At 36.5% G+C, this 21,947-nt stretch overlaps 1 protein-coding gene across 1 annotated transcript in view; it reads left to right on the forward strand.

Moving 5' to 3' along the window:
- PRKN (parkin RBR E3 ubiquitin protein ligase) overlaps positions 1-21,947 on the forward strand; it is a 779,388-nt gene that overhangs the window by 271,699 nt on the left and 485,742 nt on the right. The window contains exon 4 of the mRNA XM_074580279.1: positions 21,390-21,508. Within this exon, the coding sequence (XP_074436380.1) occupies positions 21,390-21,508 (119 nt within the window). The remainder of the gene's footprint in view (positions 1-21,389; positions 21,509-21,947) is intronic.

Raw genomic sequence — 21,947 nt, forward strand, 5'->3', positions numbered from 1 at the left:
TTCTTTTAGAGAATATCTAACCATAGGAACTGAGATTCTGTATCAGCTTTATGTGGATTTCCAGAAATCCTTTAGTGTAGGGCATTTTTCTGCTGCTCTGAGGTACATCATTGAACCTTTTGCTTAAACCTTGTTCATTCTTACACATTTTTCATGAGGCAACGCTGCCTGCATTATGCCCAGCAACTAAGATTTTTTTTCCAGTTAGAAGAGAATAAAGATCCGTGCTGTGCAAACAACCATTGTCCTATTTAATTACTAAAAATTTGCTACAAGCTTCTGGACTGTTGATGTTCTATGGAATCTGTTGGCACTGGGCAGGAGGCTGAATTTAGGATTACAGCATTTGTGATCAAATTATCAAACTGACAGGGAAAAAAAAATGAAGAAAATGTCTTCCTTGGTCTGCCTTTCACTTTTGAGACAGAATGATACAGTGCCCTGCAAGTGAAGCTGTCTGGAATATTTCTGTGCTGCATTATATGTGCTGTGGCACCATTTTTTATACAAATACTGTATCAGAATCACAGTTCCCTTAGTGAGGTATCCAGGGTCTGGAAGACCCTATTTAATGGTTTTCCTTAGGATTAAAAACTAGCATTTTTGAATGCTAGTTCAAAAGAACATGAATCTTTGTATTCACTGATACACCTAAAACTGTATCTTACAAGCTTATCTGTACTGTTGGCATCTGCGTGGGTATTCAGTCTTAGGTTTTTGACCTTGAGAACATCAGATTCTGATTTAGCAGTTTTATCCAACTGCTGCCATAACTGGTTATTTGCAGATCAATGCTTCAGATTTAGTTTTGACAGTCTATCTACCTGTAATGATTTCTCATTTCTGGAGTAGAACATGTGTGACTAGACTTGCACTTAAAATGCAAGCCCATCTGGGGTGTGTGTGTGTATATATATATATATATATTCATATATTTTAACTACCCTCCCACTCAGCAAGACAAAGATTAAAAAATCAAAGGTGACAAGTACATCCTGGAGCAAAGCGTTTGCTGAGCACCAGCACTCTCTTTCCAAGCTTCCATGATGCCCTACTAGTGCAACGGTCAGTTCTGTGGCTCTTGACATGTACCCGTCAAAAGACAGGGACAGAGAAAAAGAAACATGTGGATGTGGGGATGTGGAATCAATGTGCAGGGGATGGGGATCAGCAGGATATCATGCTCCAGTTTGAGCCTTCTCACCATGTACGGTGTACGTTGATGTTCAGCTTCAGATGCGCAACACTGCGCAACTTACCAAGGATTTTACAGTAAACCCTGGTATCCTCTTTTCCAGTGCTGGCTGACATTAGTTTATTTCAGATTTGCTATGAAGATGGTTTAACCAAAGTTGTAACAAAGATCAAAGTTCATTTGAGCAACCAAAGTGCCTGGAGCCCTGATCTCTCCTTTTGTTCACCATAACTTTGTCCTTAGTTTTGTCACACAGTAAATACTCAGTGTGTATTACTGGAAGAAAACAGGCTGGCAACAATCGGTTTGTTTCTGGTTTAAAGCTATACCACTTGACAACCAAGTTTTTATCTACTGCAACTCTCCTCAGCCTCCACAAATTATTTTTGAAGTAGCTGAATCAAATATCAATAGTGTTTTAAATAAATTCTGAACTGTAGATATGGTGAGATGAAGATCTTGATTAACATTATCAGGGACTTTCCCTAAGCAGATTTTAGTTCTCTTGAAAAGAATGTTGTGCTTATGTAAGTAATAATGAAATAAATAGCAAAATCTCCACTGTCTTCAGCTGTGGAAGGGCAAGATCTAAGTTCAAGATTTAATGCAGATTAATGATTATGGATATTGTACTTTTATACCTCATGTTACCCAGTCTCTGGTGAATCGCTACAGGTTGTCTTATCCTGATTTCTAAACCATATAATATTGTCCACAGTGATTTCCAGTGAATTCCTTCAAGTTTCTAAAGGGGGCCTACAGGAAGGATGGGGAGGGACTCTTTATCAGGGAGTGTAATGATAGGACACGGGGTAATGGCCTCAAACTGAAAGAGGGTAGATTTAGATTGGATATCAGGAAGAAATTCTTTGCTGTGAGGGTGGTGAGGCACCAGAACAGGTTGCCCAGGGAAGTTGTGGGTACCCCATACCTGGAAGTGTTCAGGACCAGGATGGATGTGGCTTTGAGCAGCCTGGTCTAGTGGCAGGGGGGTTGGAACTAGATGATCTTCAAGGTCCCTTCCAACCCAAACCATTGTGTGATTCTGTGATTTTCTAACTTGATAGGAACATAATGATGGCCATAGCTGAGCTAATACTTAACTCATCTTGAGCAGTATCTTCTGACTCTAACTATTGTGAAATATTTAGGATGGAGATGCAAAAAATTCTGTTTCAAACAGAAGTATTACCTGTCCTCCATATTCCATCTCCTAATCTGTGTTAGAGATTTTTCAAGTATATTAAATTTAGCAGTATAGATGTGAACAAATATATTTTATTTCTGCCATCCAGGCACAAAGGCCTGTGTTTCACCAGCAATAAGTAGTTAAATAAAACATCTTCATTAAATATTGCCATCTGTAACAGTAGCTTTCATTCTGCTATTTCTCCTTGTTCTCTTCTATATTTCATTTTACTATTCCTGTTCTCCTGTAAGTTCCCCAGAGTCCCGGTACTGAAATATCTTTCTCTAACTAAATGGCTTATAAAAATACTATAAATAAAGCAGAACTACAGGGCTGATTACCTCCTGCACAGACACATAGTAGATCAGAAATCTGAGTTAAATACTGGAGATGTAGAGATAATTCCTTGATTGTTTTTTAGAGTATTGTGATCCCTCATTGAGTAATGCATGAGAATCAGCTAGAAATCAAATGGTTACTGATGAAGGAAGCAGGGAGGCATCTAGATGAAATCTTTTCTCTTTAGAGGTTATAGGAATGTCTTCTAACTTACAGTATGACTTGGGAATTCAGCACTAGAAAGGAGACCCACAGCATATACATTTGTGAAACAGTCAAAAGGATAGTCTACAAAGAAAAATAAAAAAAAGCTTTCTTAATCTCATGTGTGATGGGAGAAAAAGAACAGGCTTTTGTAGAGATTAGGAAGTATGAAGTACATCTCAAGTTGAATGTACAAAATAGTTAAGTGTTTCTGTTTAACTTCAACCAAACAGTTCTCCAAAATCAATTGGCTTAATTGATTGGTGTGGTACTACAGGAACAACTGAGAGTTAAGCTGGCAGCCACTGGTTCAGCGTCACACTAATTGGGAGTAAGTAACAACCAGTTGCTAAAGCTGTGTTCTGTACATAGTGTGGCAAGGAGTGGAGCCTCAACAGTTCATGTGGTAGGAGTGCTAACGTGGGGCAGAGGGTGCTTTCCTAAACTGACAGGTTGAATGAAGAATGATAGTAGGACTCGGTGTAAATTAGTCTTCTTGAGAAGAGAGTTGCTATGCACTTCAGTCTCTAAAATACAATGAACATTTAATACTAATATCAGATCTAAAGATGCTCTACGTGTAGTATCAGAAATATCTAGTAATTGATGAATCAGAGAACACATTGATAAATGAACCATACCGCATATCAATAACCTCTCTTACTGAGAAGTCCCACAGGGCCTACTTATTACTGCTTCCTCACTTGATCGTAGGTTTGCATTAAGGGAAAAAGCGGTAATCAAGGAGTTATAGTGACAGATATCTAGATACAGTCTTACAAACTTCGTCTTGAGTTAAGAATTTAAACATTAGCTTAATTCCTTATGATAGAGAAGCCATTGTATTCCTTCTGCATAATAAAGTGCATTTTCCTATTGTTTATGAAGATGATCAAGCCACCAGGTTTTATGCTGAAGACCCCCTGAAGGGTCTCCCCAAAGTGCAGTGTGGAATGGTGATGAGCTGAAGACTAAGCTCTCCTAGGTAGAACTGTGTATCTTGGCAAAGCAAGGGAGCTCACTGCGTGGTAGGTACCATCACCTCACTGTGGGGAATTTTCAGATGTGTTGAGGCAACTGTAAAAGTTGCAAGGGTAGGACTAGTCTATATCACTGTTTCAAAGATTGAGAATGTTATTTCCATGCTTCTTATCAAATAACAGACATAGATGCTCAGCAGGCTGTACGTGTAAGCGGGTCAGCGAGGATTACTATGGTTCAATTCACTGTGCATTTAGCTTTAATGCAATGAATCTTGCTGCCTCTCAGCTAACCAGTGGAAGGGGTATTCTGTCAGTTAATGCAGGGCTAGGGGAGCTTTGAGGTTCAAGGTCTTGGGGATCAATTTACAAGTGCACTCTGTCTCGCTGTCTGTCTTTCGGTCCTTCTTTTTCTGAAATACTTTGTTTTGTGTTTTCCTTCCTCCACAGGATGAAGTTATCTCTTTGCATATGTAAAAATTGAACACTCTAGTACACCCTTGCTTTAAATAGCTGTTGTTTACTGCCCATTGCTTAAATACCTAGGGCTGGTTTTAATAGCCTGGAAGGCCTGCATCCCATCTTCCCAAACTTTTTTGCTGAATGGTTTAAAGAGATAAAGAAACTATTGACTTAGATTTATGTTTTCAAAACTGTCTTCTAAAAACCAAAGGTTGTTGCTGCATATCCAACATTTCAGTTTAGAGCGTATACGAACACACCATGTGAAATTCTAAGTTGATGTTTTTCTTAAAATCCATTCCTACTCTTCTGTCCTGATATTGCGTTATGTGAAAGTGATGCAATGACCATGCCATTATGTTGTGACAATACAGTATGGTAAAGTGCCATTTTTTACACAATGATTTCTGTTTTTCTGGAGAAGTCTTAAAGAGACATTGACAACTAATATAAATCTAATATAAATCTAAGGATCTTCCTGAAAACATTACTTTTAATAAGTTATACATGTCATTTAATAGTGAGTTTTGTAAACTAAATAGTTCAGTTTTGATGTATTGGTACTGGTATTTTCTCTCTGTAGTGAGAAATGTTTTATAAACTGAGTTATAGATACATCTTTTCCAAGCCGTTTTGCTGCTCCCTATTATTTCTAAGAGGAATAAATCGTCTTTAAAATTCTTGTTCTGTGGGAGCTTCAGAGTGAAGAGCTTGACATTCAGGGCATTGACAACGAAAAGGAATACCACAGATCAATCAAAAAGGCAGCTTCTGTGGTGCACTGTTAATTGTGCAACATTTTGTAACACACTGAAATAGTTATTAGAATAAAAGCACTGGCAAGTACGTTAATGGACAGTCCTGATTTCACTAGTCATTTGGTTTTCTGCTAGAATAATGATCTAGTGCTTGTTAAGGAAAAGGAAAGAACATGCAGGGTTAGCTGTAGTCATGGGCCAGATAAGCAGTTACTTGTCATATTTTTCTTTGTTTAAATACGCCTTGGTTATATACAGTATAACTAAAAAATAATAGCTTTGCTTGGAGAGCACTCTTGCCCTAAGTGGTGCACCAGTTACAAATAGAAATATTATTATAACATTTTTCTGGCATGGATTTATCAGTTATCTCCACAACTGCTGAAGATCCATGGTCAGTGTTGTGCGCACAGACTTGTAATCCCGCCTATGTAACTGATAATGTCATTTCTGTCTGGGTCTCTCTATAACTGGTGGAGATCCTTGAAACCGGTACTGAAACGCTACTGAACCTGCAGCACATACGCTTAAGCTTGAAGGATGCAGAGAGGATTAGTATGGCTTCCAAACAGGGGTGATATGCCAAGGGACAAGTTTTGTTCAGCTCTCTCAGTTTCTTTAGGTTCATAATGAGGTAATGCTGTTTCTTGTATGTTCAGTCATTCAGGCTAGGGACTCTTCTTTTGGTCAACAAAACATGAAAGCCTGGACAAACCAGTTATTCAGTTTGTCCCTCAATATCTGGACTGAAAAAAATGGACATTGTAGTAGGGGAATGGATTATCTGTTTGGTTATAAGCTCAATTTCTGCTGGGCTTTGTCCACAAATTTTAGAGTAAACATCCACCTTGCAATCCTATTCGTAGCTTCTGGAGTGTTACTTAGGGTCATCTCATAGTAAGCTGTATCTGCCATTAATAGTTATACAAAGTGTATCTCAAATATTTTTCCAGATATTTTTGTGCCCTTTTATTTGGTCAGCAGTTAGCTGACTAGTTTATACTATCAGTCCCATTTTAATAAAAGCTTTAACACCTTCCATAATGTGCTTTCCAAATATTTGTCATTCTTCTTTCCTGGATTGTGGCCTGTCAGTAACTGTGGGTTTCTTTTTCTAAGTGCTCGTTAGAGTATTTTCTGAGGTCTGTATTAGGTTCTGCTGCCCTACATTATGATATTTTTACTGATTTAGAAATATATTATAGGTTTTAGGATCACTTTTTAAAGTTAAAATCTCTGGAAATCTGCATAGTATTTGAAGCTGAAACTCTTCAAAGGATATACATAGGTGAAAGTAACTAAGACAATTTTAAAGAATAGATACAACGTTGGTGGAACTAATTATTTTTTTTTTAATTCGAGTTGCATGCCGTTTCCTTTTTATAGCTTTTTTTTCAAGTTTTGAGTAATGGGATTTATAATGTATAATTTATACAATGATTTTCCTTTTCCAAGAGTTGGGAAATGTCACTGGATATAGGTTTATTGACTATTTTAAAAAGCTTTGTGTTAAATTTTAAACACTTAAGTTTATATGAGTGTAAATGCGTGTGTGTGTAACCACAGTGTCTTTAATCTGCTAATCAGTTCTACATACATCTGTTGCTCACGTTTTCTGATGGTTGTTACTCAGTCTCTGATGATGCAAGAGATTGGTGAAGAGGGAAAACAGAGATTCATCCAAATTCTAGCTTGTGATATAACCTTGAAACACAAATTTCAGTTATTTCCATTTACAGAAATATCCCTTTGATCTGTTTTATAAGACGTTATCTCTTCTGAATACAACCAAGAAATTTTGCTTGCAATTGTGAGTGTGCAAGTCTTTGCATTCTTAAATTCCATATATACATCATATACTTTTTTATCCCTGAAAAACATCTGTTCTTTACAAATAATATGGTTCGGCAGATTCAGATTCTTGCTAAATGTAGAGGTTCGGAGTTTGGATTATTTTGAGATTTTCTAATCTCAAAGATCTTTCTAGTCTCTGTCACTGCCAGTTTTTAGAGATAGAAAAAGTGCTCTTTAGATGCTAATTTTTTACAGTAGAAGGGTGTTGGTGAGGGTGAGAAGTAACTTGTGTTGAAGTTAACTTCCATTATCTTTATTACAAAATTTGTGTTGAAGTATCATTGCTAAAATGAACTTTAAGTAGGGCCACTCCCGAATAAAGTGCTTTCATTATGCTGAAATGTTCTATGGCTTGATGCTATGCATATTCTCACTTCACCGTATTTCCCATGTGGTAAAAATTTAATTTCTGTTTTGTGAAAGTAAGATGATTGCATTCAAACTTGGAGCTCCTTGGCAGTGCAGCTCTATAGTCCCTATATAGAGTGACATAATTCTTAGTTTTTCACCATTTTGGTGCAAAGAAGGTGTACCATCATTCTTACTAAATATATACACAGTTCTGAACAAGATGGATGATTAAGATGAAAGCATTGCGTGCTCAAAGAGTTCAAGCTCTTTGATTGAATTTTTAGCTCATCAAAGGCAGGTAAATTTTTAACATTATTTATCATGATCTCTCTGGTCAAACCCTGACACTACTGTCATCTAGTATACAACAGCCCTTATGAAATGACAAACACTTTCTTACACTTTTTAATCAATACATTGTGGCATCCTTATTGAAAATTGCCGATACTTCTGTCTATTCTCTATTCTACATTCTTCTGGTCACAGCCCTTGTCTTTTTGTATCCTGTCAGGGAGAATATTCCTTTCCCTCACAATTCTTCCTTTATTGTGTGCCTTTTTTTCAGAGTTAAAATGTAAGTGATTTCTTCATTGTTAATTTCCTCTACTATTTTTGTACCTCTTTGATCAAGTCTCTGTTTCTGATCTCCAGCAGTCAGCCTCTCTGCTTATGCAGAATATCTCTTTGATAGTATGCCTGTTACTCTGTCATCTTGTTCAAACTCAGCAAATCACAGTGCTGCGGTCTGATTCTTCTTCTACCTTATGGAAGAACCTGTTTTGACTAGCGACTACCTATGTTTATTTTACTTCTGCTACTGTCCCAAAATTTTTCCTAGATCCATATCCATCTGTGACATTTTCTGCCCTCTGATTTTTCTAGCAGTATCTCTTCACACGTGTGACTTCAATTTTTTTTTTTCAATTTATATAATTATTTTTTAAAGATTTCATTGCCATTTTTTACCTATGCTGTGTTGTTTCCCAGTAGGGTTCAGTTCCATGTCTTCCTTTTCTCTTTCTCCTGCTGTTCCCATTTCCCTACTGTCACTGTTTTCATTTAAAAAATTGTAGAAAATGAGTCAAACCTGAATGTTCAGTTGAATGAATTAATTGCAAACCTGAAAAGGAATCTACAGCAATGAAAAATTTAGTACAGCTAGTTAATGGACCTGATCTGCCAACATTCTGTACCAGCAGACTCCGAGGTAGAGCACAATTAACATTTTCCTACCTGTGTGGGGTCTGTTGTGCAACTGCGGACGAGACATGGATTTCTCAAGTCTTCCCAGAGGTAGCAGCTCGTCCAAAGTTTTTCTCATTTCTGCTGAGAATAGACATAGGGCAGTGGAATCATCAATTCGTATAAATGTACGAAACTTAAACAAAGTGTTAAATCCCATCTTTTCTAACTATTGCTGAAGCGTATAACATTTTTCAGTCATGCTTTTAAACCTGAGAAAGTGCATGTGGACTACTAAGCTGTTGCAAAATTACTGATGTTCTGTATGCTCAACAATTGGCCATTACTAACAGGTTATTTGGTATATGTTTCTTTACATCAGCTGGAATCTTTTTGAAATTGTCTCTGAATATCAAAATATGCAAGATAACATTTCTTTATAAAAGTAATTTTTAGAATGGTAAATTAAACAAAAAATAAAAAGTAGCTGGACAGATCTTACTCTTCTGAATACACAGGCATCAGAACTAATAAAAAGACTGAAAACATTATCAAAATAACAGAAAATAAAGAGCACTTTTTAAACAGCATTGACATACAAGTTATGATCATTTTGTAGTCAACGTGGAGACACTAAATACTCTAAACAATATTACTGTGGAAGAGACGTTCTTCAGAAAATTAAGGTGCAGTGCAGAATACGATTAGTCTTTCAAGCTTAAGATGATAGCTTGAAATTGAAAGACAAGCAAGGAAATGCAAAGAAAATACGTAAAGATTTATAATCTAATATTTTAAACTCATAAGAATTGCACAGAGGCCTGTTGTCATTTAATCACTAAAGTACCTGCTACAACAGAGGTAAATATCTTCACTATTTGTGGGTCCTTGTGGATAAAGCCAAGAGCATAAATATCTATACTTTAAAAAAAAAATTAAAAAAAATTAAAAGTTATTTGGTAAAGATTCATGGGTCAGAATTATTTCATGGGCAGGAACACAGAATGCCTCCAAGCAGACGGCGTGATCTGGGTTGCACCGAAGCAGGACTGTCCTGTGCCTTTTCTGTTGCACCCTGGAGGTCAAAATAGTTTGGACCACTACAAGTAAGCTACGGTCTTTCTGAAGGGACAGAGCAGCACAGTGAAATGTAATAACAGTTAACTTCCATCTCTTTCTTACATGAAATATGACAGTGGCTACACTAGCTCAGATCAAAGACTCATTTACCATAGTATCCTATTGGCAGTCCATAGCTTCTGCCAGTAGGTTGTATGAGAGTAAATTCCAGGATGCTGTCCCACTCTTGATCACTTTCTCCATATCTCCTATGATTTTGTAGACTTCTATGATATTCCTATTTAACTGTTGCTTTTTTGGGCCAAAAAGTCATAGTCTATTTAAGTGATTGTGCCATGGATGCTACTGATTATCCATTCCCCCTTTTTTGTATGTTTTCAGTTCTACCGTATCATGCTCTGAGATGGAAAGGGTAGAATTGCACATGCTGTGCAATGCTTGAAAATGGGGCACATCAAGGATTTTTACAGCATTTATACAACACTGTTTTCTAGGGTTTTCTTTTTCTGTTCCTCTCTTAATAATTCCCAGGATTCAATTTACTTTTTTGATTGCTACTGAGCATTGAGCTGACATTTACATAGAACTATCTATTATAACTCCAAGATCTTGTTTCTGTGTGGTAATAACTAGTCAAAACCATCACTGTTTGTGGAAAATTATTTTTCCCATGTACATTACCTTACATTTATCTACAATAAATTTCATTTTTCATTCTATTATTGGTCACTCAGCGTCCTGCATTCTTCAATGTTTTTTTCCAGTTGGCCTTCATTTTTACTACCCTGAATAAAATCATGTCACCAGCAAACTTTGTCATTTCACTGTTCATTTCTCTTTTTCTGATGGTGAATACTTCTGCCCTAGCACAATTGCCTTTAGGGACCGCACTGAGAAAATTTATCATTTATTCCTGACCTTTGTTTCCTATGTTTCCAGTTATTTGCCCACAAGGGCATTTTCCTTTTTATTCAGTAACAGTGTAATTTCTATTAAAAAAACTGCTAAGGAAGCTTTTCTAATGTTTTAGTACCTTGAGTAAGTTAATTATCTTTCATCAACTTTGCTACCTCACTATTTATTGCTGGGGTTCTCTGAAAAACGAACTTTTCCAGAATGTTTTGTAATAGGGTAACAGACTAAACTAACAGCAATTCTGTTGTTACCAGCCTTTCATAGTTACTATGATAATTACTATTGATATGTTAGCTTACCTATATCTGGACAACATTAATTGAGTAGAAATGGGTTTTTTGGACACTGGAAGTAAGTAGAAAGCTAATACAGAGAAGTAACTCAGTAGGAATAGCCATTATTTTGACTGAGGGTCTGCTGTTATTTGAACTTTCAGTCAAAAGAAAGATCTAATTAGGTACTGTGATTGCACACTAACACTAGGAATAAAATTTAAAACTAATCAAGAAAGCAAAATTTGAATTTTACATTCTGTGCTGTCAAAACGGTAGTTGCCTAAATTCTGCATGATCTATACAGATGCACCTTTGTAAAATATCATATATTTGTAACTATAAATAAGCTGATACAATCTCATCTTCAATTTACAAATGCAGGCATCCATTCTATAAATTTAAATGTAGTTTCTTTAAATTCTTTTCCTAAGTTCTGTCATGCATTCTATATTAAGATGATTTCATGATATTTTACCCTTTCCGTGATCTGTCAGTAGTTTGTTTATTTTTGGATATGACATAGTTATTTTCTGGGATATCACATGCTTGGTATGATGGCAGCAACAGGCTCTGCAACTTCTTCAACCTCCCTCCATCCTTGGGTGTTTAACTGGTTATGTCAAAGGCCAGCTGTGAAATTGGGCAGTTGCGTAACCTTGGAGTAGACTTCTGTGAAAAGAGCTGTGTGATAAAGAGCTGCAGGAAGCCGTGTTGGACATCTCCACCTCACCCATCCTCAGTGAACCTGCTGGTCTGGAAGCTGCATTTAAGCCCAGGCCCTTACCTTTCTTCTGTGCCTGGGCTATGTTGTTAGGTATGCTGTGTCTGGATGTATATCTTCTTGATCCTGACCTTGATTTGCTGATTTGATTTCCTGTCCTGACCTCCTGACACCAGTCTCATTCTTATGGACTTGCTTGGTGACCACTGATCTGTGAGTGACCAGCACCTGCCCTGCTCACCTTGCTCAAGTGCGGTGGGTCTGAGCCCCTGTTGGCCAGACCCTGGCTGCTGTTTGCCATACCATCACCATTGGCTCCTGGCTCCCTTGTCCTTCCCCTGCTGTGCTGTACCCTGGCACCTGAATGTTCCTACAAATAGGCCAGTTCCAACCAATTTCTGGGTGCGAAGCTGTCCAGTGATGGCTATTTCCCTAAGCACGCTGCTGTCCGTACAGAAATCTCAAACCAGCGTGCACGTTCTCAAATTCCACTTAGTCAAAAAAGGTGAAACCAAAACTGTGCTGGAGCTGATCAGTACAACTGGATTTCAGTTCATAAACATTTCGTGGTTTATTTGCTGAAACTGTGTTTAACTGGATCTGTTGCTCATACTAAAGCCTACACTGTAGGAGCTGTGCCATCCATGCTTTGTTTTCTGGAGCAGCTTCGTTTCCCCTTATGTTTTTAGGCTTAAACCCAGAAGTCCCTGCCTGCAACTACAAATAGGCCAGTTCCAACCAGTTGTGATCACTGAAGGTCATGCTCAGTCCCTTCAATGAAGTAAAAAGCAGGTCAGAGTGGTGGTTTGTGGGGAATGTCATGGTTGATGCGTAGTGGTTTCCCAATGCACAAGGAATACATTTGCAGGGAGACCTTTTGATACCCTTAGTCTTGAACACTTTGTTGACATGCAAGGTATCACTGTTTGTCTCACATGTCTCATTTGCCAAGCTTTCAGCAGTCTCATGAAATTATCTTTTTCTCTTTTTTTTTTTTCCTTTTTTTTCCTGTGTTTTGCTGCCTGGCAGAATCATCAGAATTGTCTTCCTTTTTGCTGCCTTCATTACTTATTGTTAATATGAACTGTGGTAGCTTTAGTTTGCTCCTTTGTCTGAAAATCAGAGCGCAAACTGAAGGAGAGTATATTATGAGAAGTAAGAGAAAGGTGAAGCTTATGTAGAGGTCAGGAAAGGGAATGAGAAGAGGGAAGGGTAATTACAGAAGTTAGCTGGGTAACAAGATAATAAAGGAAGAACTTGGGTGAAATATGAAAGAAAGTGAAGGTAAATGATGCTGGGGCTCAGAAAGTTTCTGGGAAGCAGAAGATTCTTTCATGATGAAGATTGAAGGAGAAAGCTTAATAAACTTTTTCCCTATCCCATTCCAAATTCCAGAAATTTAAAATAGATCAAATACTATTCTTTTTGCATTTTTTTAATTAATAGAAGCCTCTAGTTTTTATGCATGCATGAATTTTTCACTGAGAAGGAAGGAGTTAAAAAGATAAATGTACCCCCTGTTGTCTTTGTCAAGTACTTCCGATATTCCACCTTTTACACAGGCATTACACCCTTTTCAGCCAAATTCCAACTGTTCTTAATATCTTCTTACTTTCATTTGTAGTCCTCCTTACAACGACAAGTCCATTTCTTTTTTCTAAATAGCTGTGTCTTTCATATACTTTAATTACCTGAAATCCATAGACATTCTGCAAATTGTATTTGAAGCTCAGGAAAACGAATTGGGTTTTTTTTAAGATTTAGTCTACTTAATATTGTTATCAATACCACAAAATATTGTAGCTGTTTGTCGTGAGTTCTGCTGTACAGCATCACCAAGTGTGATTCATCTCACCTAATTTTAGATGTTTACAATGTAGATATCTCTATCACACCTAGTAGTTCTAAATCCCCTCAACAGACAGAAACAGACCCTTTTAGGTACAATTTATCTGACATATTTGTATCTTTTTATATCTACTTTAGGATGAATTGAATCAAACAGTAAAAGAGACCATTTTTCTCACTAGAATATAGCACGACCAGTTTAGATGAATCTAGCTGTCAAATAAATGCCATTCTCATGGTCTAAATTAGATAGGCATCATAAAGCATAAAGGTATCATCAACAGGTAGAAATGTTTTATAAATTTGTGCATCTGCATATATGTGTCTGGGGAGGAAAGCTATGTGCTCTGTGAGATCTTTGCAGATAAAGATGTGCAGTTAAAAAAAGAAAAGATTAGAGGCAGAACATACCAGTTGTATTTTTGGAAAGTGAAGGGGATCTTCTAAGTCATCTCCCTTTTTTTCAGGTGAAGAAGTGCAACCTCCACAATTTTTTTTTTTTAATTTAGCTTCATGTAGAAATTTTCACTACTTTGAGACTACTGGCCTTACAGTACAGATGTTTTTCCTCCTACTGTATTGAATCAAAATCCTTAAAGTTAAGACAGTTGGAAAAATACTTTTTTTTTTTTTTCATTTCTAACTATGTATTTTCCATTATGTGGGTGCAAATTGCTAAAATGGTCTGAAAGGTCTCTGACAGTCAGTCTACATTTTACAAATCACAACTAGTCTAAATGTAAATATAATGGAATCTGAAACAACGTTAGCTTTATGTAATTTTCCATCTGTTGAAAGACTTCCTGTAGCTGTGTCCTCTTTTAAATAGCTGAGTTAGAGGAAAAACTCAGTAATCATTATCATCTATATGAAAATGCAGTTCAAATGAAAACAGTAGGTTAGCTCCTAATATCCCTATTCAGATTTTATTCACTTAAACAGTCATATGGATGATAATGGGTGTTTTGGCTGATTAGAGATTTCAGGATCAGGTCTATAGTCATTATGACTAATTTTTTCTGATTAACTAGTGATGCATATCAAAATAATTGGTCAGTGCTATTACTGACATGTATAAAGCTCCCACAGCATGTTCATCGTTAACAACACAGGAAAAAAGGAGGTAATTCAGGTCCTGAGGAGCTTAAAAATCTAAATGGGGAGACAGTACAAAACACTGGGATACACATCAGAGAAAGCTACTTTATCTTTTTATGTAAAATGCTAAAGGGACAGTTTTAATACTTTTTGTGATGGGATATTTGTGAGGAAATTAGGAAATTAGCTCTGAAGAGGTAGAAAAGAGAGAGGATGTCTCATTGGGATAAGAAGACAGATCTCAACATAGATCATAAATAAGCAGCCTTTTGCATGCATATCTTCATAATTTTTTTTGGCCAGAAAAAGCAGCATAATTAAATGAACTCTATAGAGAAAACCACCAACCATTTTACTAAAACTAGCCTGTAATAAATGGCTTTATCTGATGATATCTAAGTGAAAACTGCAAAATAGGAATTGTTTGCTGAATTCTTAACTAAACGTTTTAAAGTTATACACCAACGAAGTGTGTGCCTCATATATTATATATTATACATGTATATGTATAATTCACATATGTGCAAATACATACATATTCGTACATATTAGCCACATGTATTAGCCTGACCCTGTTAAAAGTGGGTCCCACTGTTTAAAAGTGACTGGAGGTGTTTGAGGTATAAAATGATAATTAAATTGCTTTTGAAAGTAGAACAACAGATTTTATCTATCAGTCAGACCCACTGCTACTTTTTAACTAGGAAAATTCTATCTCAGTCTTCTGCTGTTCAGGTGGGGGTAGTTTATTGTAAGTTCTCTAAAACTGAACAGGAGGAAGCAGTTGATCTGATCTCATACAACCTGCAGTATGACTTATTCGAACTTTCCTCAATTCTTTTCTATGGCTAATCTAAAGATCTACATCAACAAATAGCTAATATAGAAAATACACTAAAGAGAAAAGAAGAATCTGAATTAATTGCAAAAACATTGAGAAAGATTTTAATGGAAGCCATTGAGAATACATTAAACCTGTCACCTGTGTATCTTGGATCATTAAACTGTAGGCTCTCAACTTACAGAGTCAGACCAAATAACCCCCTTATTTGTTCATTTGGGATTTTATAACTACCCATGTTGGTACTTTGCCCCTTGAATCCTTCGCCTAGTGACTCCCTCTCTACACCCCTTTCTCTCTGCCATTTTACTTTTATCCTTGTATGAACTTTTTCAAAGTTCTTTCTCACAACTTGGTCATTCCCTTAGAAGGCTGAGCCAAGCTTTTGAAGGTGGGCCCTAGACCTTAGACATTCTTGAACACGGATAACTAAGCCTGAGGTGGAGATGGCAGGGAAAAAATTCTTACAGGGGAGCTTACGGAGAGGAAGTTACAGTACCTAGGATATGTCTCTGTCTCCTGGTACTTTGTCTTGCTCCGACACTTTTCTCTTGATCTTTCTCTTGTCTCCTACTCTATTATTGCCCTCAGACACACTGTCAATATTTCCAGGTGGGAAGTCATTAAGTTTCTCCAACAATTGCAAGCTTCACTCAAATGAGAACATTGGTAGAAAAAGTGGCAATCAGCACCATGACACCATGTTGATTACATAGTACTCATTGTGATTCTAGCTCAGAATTTTTTCTCATATATTTATGGAGCTATTAAACATCCATAGACGTGCATTCAGTACAAAATATACTAGAGAAAAATTATTGTTGTTGTTTTTCTTGAACTATCATCTCTTCCTGAATGACAGCACTGAAGGATATTAAACTTCCAAAATTGATCTGTAACCCCATGTCTGATGCCTTAGTTTGAGCAATTCAGTTTACATAGGGCTTAAACTCAGTGTTTTGGAGAAATTATTTCTGGATATTAGGAAGGAGATGTGATGAATTTAGGTTAATATGTTATGTTACTTTATCTCTTCTGTCATGTTATTTGAGGGTTAATACAGAAAGATAATAAAAATTGAAATAATTTATTTCTCACACTTGTTGCATGCCTGAGGCTATAACTTACCTCATTACCAGAGCTGTTTTAGTAGGTTAGCCTATGCATACTTCTGCTTTGAATTCTGGAAGGTCTTCGAACCTTCAGTAGCCGTTCTTGATCAATTAGTTTCTTGCTTTGTGTTTTACTGCAACTTTTGTTAGGAAATTTTGTTAGGAAAATATCGGTACTAGATACTGCTTATAGTTTAAAAAGAGAAACAAAAACAGAACAAGAAAAAACCTCCAACATCTCATGCTTATTTTCTGCTTGCTGCCACATGGATAACTCTAAATTTGATACTATTTTGAGACATTAGTATAATTTGTATTCTTTCAAAGTAACTGTCCTCCTTATATTGAATAGAATCTTGGAACTATTGAAATAACTTCTAGAACTCACAGAAAATAAATAATATATAGGAAGAATGGAAGGAGGGAGTGTGTGTCTGGTGGCATTTTTTAAAAACAATGGAAAACTCTAGGAATTTTAAACCTAAAAGCTTAATTGAATTTCCTGAAAATGCTTGGAGAAAAGTCTTAACACTTGCAAGAATCTGAAAGAATCCAGGAACAAGAGTGAAAACCAGCAAAAATTTATCAAAAACCAGATCATGTTGACCTGTGGAGAGAAGAAAGCAGGAGATATCACATATTCACCTTTGTAAGGTTTTTGTCAATTTAGCATGATACTGTAATTAGCAAACTGGAGGTCCAGATAGAGATAAAAATACAGTAGGGTATCTGTGAACTTTTCTACTAATCTGTAGCTGGGGAGTAGTTATCAGTAGTTCATCATCAGGCAGTTATGCATTAAATGAGTTCTGCTATGTTGAAACAAGTTATGAGAGGGATTTACCAATGCAGATGGAAATGATTTATTTGTCTGCTAATTCATCGCATGCGAATAAAATGAAATAATTTTTATCTGTGTTCCCAAGTCAGATTTATCTGAAGCTTGATATATTGGACTTCCTAAAAAGTTAGCCTGTCATCATGTAATGAAAAATGCTTTTGGATCTAAGAGAAACTCAGGTTTGTAAGGTCAACTTTCTGGTGGCATCTTTTCCAGTTAACAGTAAATTAAAATACTTGTCAACGAAATGACAGATTCTTGTGCACCATCTTTAAGGCTAAAAGTAAGACAGTGGTAGAGACTCAAAACAAATGGCTACTCACAGGACATGCTGGTGTACCAGTGGTGTGGGAAAGCTAGGAAAGAGTGTCTAGACTGTCGGGTGAATTGTTGATGGTCAAAAGAGACTATTATGGGACCCTTGCTCCACAAATAAATATTTGGAATATTGACCTGAAAATTGAGATTGCTGTGACTTTACCTCCTCAGAAAAGAGTAAGTGCAGATACAGCACATTTGTTTTTTTCCTTCAGTCTTTCTTCTCCCACCAATGTATGTAACTGCAAAGAAGACTAGTAGTTATAATTTAATTTATTTATTTATGGCATTAATGCTCAAGTTCAGTATCAGCATCAGCATTTATAAAGGGACTTCCATTTTTTTTAACTTGGAATTTGCTGTGTCTGCACATTCTTGCTGAGTGCAGTATTATAAATTATTAATGGAAAGCTTTATGAAAACTTATAGGCCATGATTGAATGGGGAAAGACGAGGTTCTAAGGTTGGTGCTGCAGCAATTTTAGTGAGTACTGGCACGGTGCCCTAATTACAATTCTTATTAATTCTACTACGTCAGAGCAGCTACATAAAGCATATTTCTTTGTTCCTTTTTCTTTCAGTTACCCCAAGGGGATGCAGTCTCAGCCAAGGGCCAATGCTAAAATGCACAGTGACATTAGCAAGTCAGTAAAGAGTTTATTGCTGGCCATCAGTATTGTACTGTATGCTGACTTTTAGCATTTGTGTTTTTAATTCAGTCTACACTACGTCTGGTGATGCTGTTCAGGACATACACCTAATGATGTAACTGCACTTTGTGAGACTGAGATGAGCACATCTACATAAAATGGTGGATGGATTGCTGAACATCTCCATTTACGCTTCCCTTCTAAAATCAGAACATTCCTCTTGTCGTGTTGTGCCTCTCCAGCAGCCTTGCTATAGTAGGCATTTCAAAAGTTATTCCGGGTCTCTGAATAGATCTGTGCTGCTTAACTGCTTCAACCCATTATATTATGAATTTGTTTCTTGTGTTTCAAATTTGTGCATAGGGGATGTGTTTGGGGGTAATTTTTATATTCATGAAAAAGAAAAAAAAAAGTGCTAAGAAAAATGAATATTGAGCTAACGTAGTCTATTTTTGCACTGAGTAAATTTCAAGCTAATGCATAAGATTTATCCTCTATAGTAAATCAGCAATATGTCTCATTTTAGGCCTCTCCTATGACTGCTATTTTTTCTGCAGTATTCAGTCATGCTGATTTATGCCATACTGTCCTGTGAATATTTTGCAGAGTATTACCAATAATATAATTTTATCTTTGGGTCCAGATGGAATGAGTTTAGAACACAAAGCAGGCAGAAAGCATGATTCCTGCCTCAAGTAGTTTACTGCTTGAAATAAACTTTGTATAAAATGTGAGACAGGGACACAAGACATCAGGGAGCGGAGGACTGGATCAGGAAAGGCATCAGCCCAATTAACCAAATATTTTATTCTGTAAGGGCTCAGGTACTCAGTAAGATGGTTCTGTTTGACTGGAAGGGTTTCATTAGAGTCATGGCAGGAATCCCTCTGGAGAGTAGGTCTGAATTAGGACCGTGAGTAGTGGCATCACAGATCTGCTCAGGATAAGTGCTTCTGCATGAGAGTAGAAGCAGCAGTCTCATTAGTCTCATTAGACTGCCCATATAAGAAATCGGAGCAATGGGAGAAGACTGGCAATACCAAACTAGGTAAAGGGCTCTGGTCTCACTTCTTACACTTGAGGCAGAGTCAGGAGTAAGTGGCTAAAATCATCTTGTTTGTTGTGGACCTCTACTAGCAATAACATTCTTGCTTACTTAAGTCATGCAGTATTTCCTTTGAATTGTGCTCAAGGTACCGCCCTTTTGTTTTATTGATTGACCTGCTGATCCCGCATAGAGGAACTGCCAAAAGTAAAATTCAATCACTTGCAAGTGTATTCTTCCTTATTTGCAATACTGTAGTTTAGATTTTTGTTGTGGATTCTAGCTCAAATGGAGTTTAATCCAGACATACAGATGTGTTCTCAATCCTAGTGTTAGGAGCCTCGGGCAAAATATGAGTGAATAAAGATCCACATGGCCAAATTTTTTTCATATTTAGTTTGGAATCACCTCTCAACACTTTACCATATATTAAATGGTTCATCATATGCCTTTTTATTTTAGTTGAACTAGTTTCATTTCAGAACTGTTAGAGACCAAAGTGTGCTCTCAACCTTTTGAGTTGCATTTATTCGTGTGAAAATTTGTATGTGGGTGAATGTACGGATGTGTGTTAATTTTACCAAAAAAATAAATCAGTTGAAATTCTGTTATGCTTTTATGTTTTATGGGGACTTATATTCCCCAGGGAACGATAATGAAAATACTTGATAGATCAGTTAACTAAAGTTAATATTGGAGATAATCACTGGTGTACTTTTTTGTAGCTTACATTTCTAAGACCTTGAAAAACCTTTGTATACTTATTTTTACCATGTGTTACAAAATTTCTTCTTTCAGCAGTGTACATCTTTGAAGACCTCTACATCTTTTTTTTCTAGAAAAGAAGTTCTTTGGACAACATAGTTCCCTGAAGTTGAGTTTTCGAAACTAGTTGCACATGTATGTTAGGGCATGTGGTAATAGGTGTAACATGAAATTGGTAGGCATTTTCATTGGCAGAACACAGGGTCTTACCCTTATCGCGTGAAGAACATGTAAAAATAAAGCAAATCGGTCATGTTTAAAAATATTATTCCAGGTCATATTTGCTGTGCTAATGTTAGGATTCAAATATAGGTAGAAAGTATTGCTGATAAATGTAGGGAGAAGTAGGAGAATAGGGAAGAAGACAGTGAAAAACCTGATCTCTAAAAAACTGGTTTTGATTGTAAAGTTCACCACTGTAAATGGGTCAAATCTCCACAACCGTTCTTGATAGTGGGAAAAATCTGGTAAAAACTTTATTCTGGTCTCAGTTCAACTTAATCTGATTGTCAGTTTGATTATCAACTTGCTAATAAGCTTGATCTCTGAACTTGGAGATGGCTAGTATAGATCAAGCCCATAATATGAGTCTTCCATCATTTTCTGAGGAATAGCAATTGCCATCTTAAAAAGTGTTTTACTCAAAACAGTGATCAGAATTGCATGTGAAATCAAATTCATTAGCATTGCCCCAGGCTTACACAACTCTCTGCATATCATCTCCTGTTCCATAGTTTCACAGAACAGAATGCGTTTCATTTCATTTTCCTTGAAAATTTACTTCGCCTAATATCTTGGCAGCAGTTTACAAACTCTGCTAGGTTATACTGCTGCCAGCAAGAATAAAGAAATGGTTCCCAGTCTTCCAGGAATAGAACTAAATTTGCTAAATTAAATATTTGTTTTCTTGCTGTGATAGCAGTCAAACTAATCTTTTAAACTTCATCCAAGGAAATTTTCATGCAATGTGAACTCACTAAAACTTGCAGCTAAACAAATTTAGGCTAGAAGTAAGATGCAAATTGTGGAGAGCTGGGGTAATTAATCTCATACATCACTTGCCAAAGATTACAGTTTGTGCTTATCAGTGCTAAGCTCAAACTCAAGACAGGATGTGTTTTCTAGGGGTTATGGTGTAGTTCACCTATAACTATTTATCAAGAAGCAGGAGTTACTGAAAGGTGTTAAGAACTAGACCAGGCGAGAGAAGATGATCACAATGCTATCTTTAGGCCTTAAAATTAGTCAAACTTTTTTTTTAACTTATCACTTATACAGTCAAATAGAAACCTTTCATTACAGTTTGTTACTGATTTTCAGTATACATCAAATGCTTTTTTCTTTTTTTTTTTCTTCTTCCTGACAGGTGCAGCGAGTTACAACAGTTTTTATGTTTTCTGCAAAAATTTCTGCCAAGCTGTGAAACCTGGGAAACTGAGGGTCCGCTGCAGTGTGTGTAAACAAGGAACACTGACGTTGGCACGGGTAAGTTTTTTGTTTGCTTGTTCAAGGTATATGGAAATTATAGACCTAGTTTTATCAGTTTGCATACATGTGGCTATGTATATGTCTATTTCTACTTGACTCTTTTCTTGCTGTTTATAACTGAGTAATTCAAAGGTTTGTGAAAATGTCATTCGCTTACCTCCATTATTTGCAGCACACAGAAGGAAAACATGTCAGACTAGAGCTCCAATCCTGTAAAGTCATTCTTAACTTTATATTTTAAGGATCTATTTTAACCTAGTAGTATGCACAATATATAAAACTACGTGTGTGCTAAAGGGTTGGAATTATAGAAGTTTAAACAAAGCTTGGAGCAGTTTTAAAGCCACAGAAAGACCTGAATTAAATGCCATTGATTATGGAATAAGACAAGGAGGGATTAAATGGCCGTGCAGTTAAGAATATTAATCTCTCCAGC

This window comes from Larus michahellis, chromosome 3, assembly GCF_964199755.1.
Source record: "Larus michahellis chromosome 3, bLarMic1.1, whole genome shotgun sequence".
NCBI classification, from domain to species: Eukaryota; Metazoa; Chordata; class Aves; order Charadriiformes; family Laridae; genus Larus; species Larus michahellis.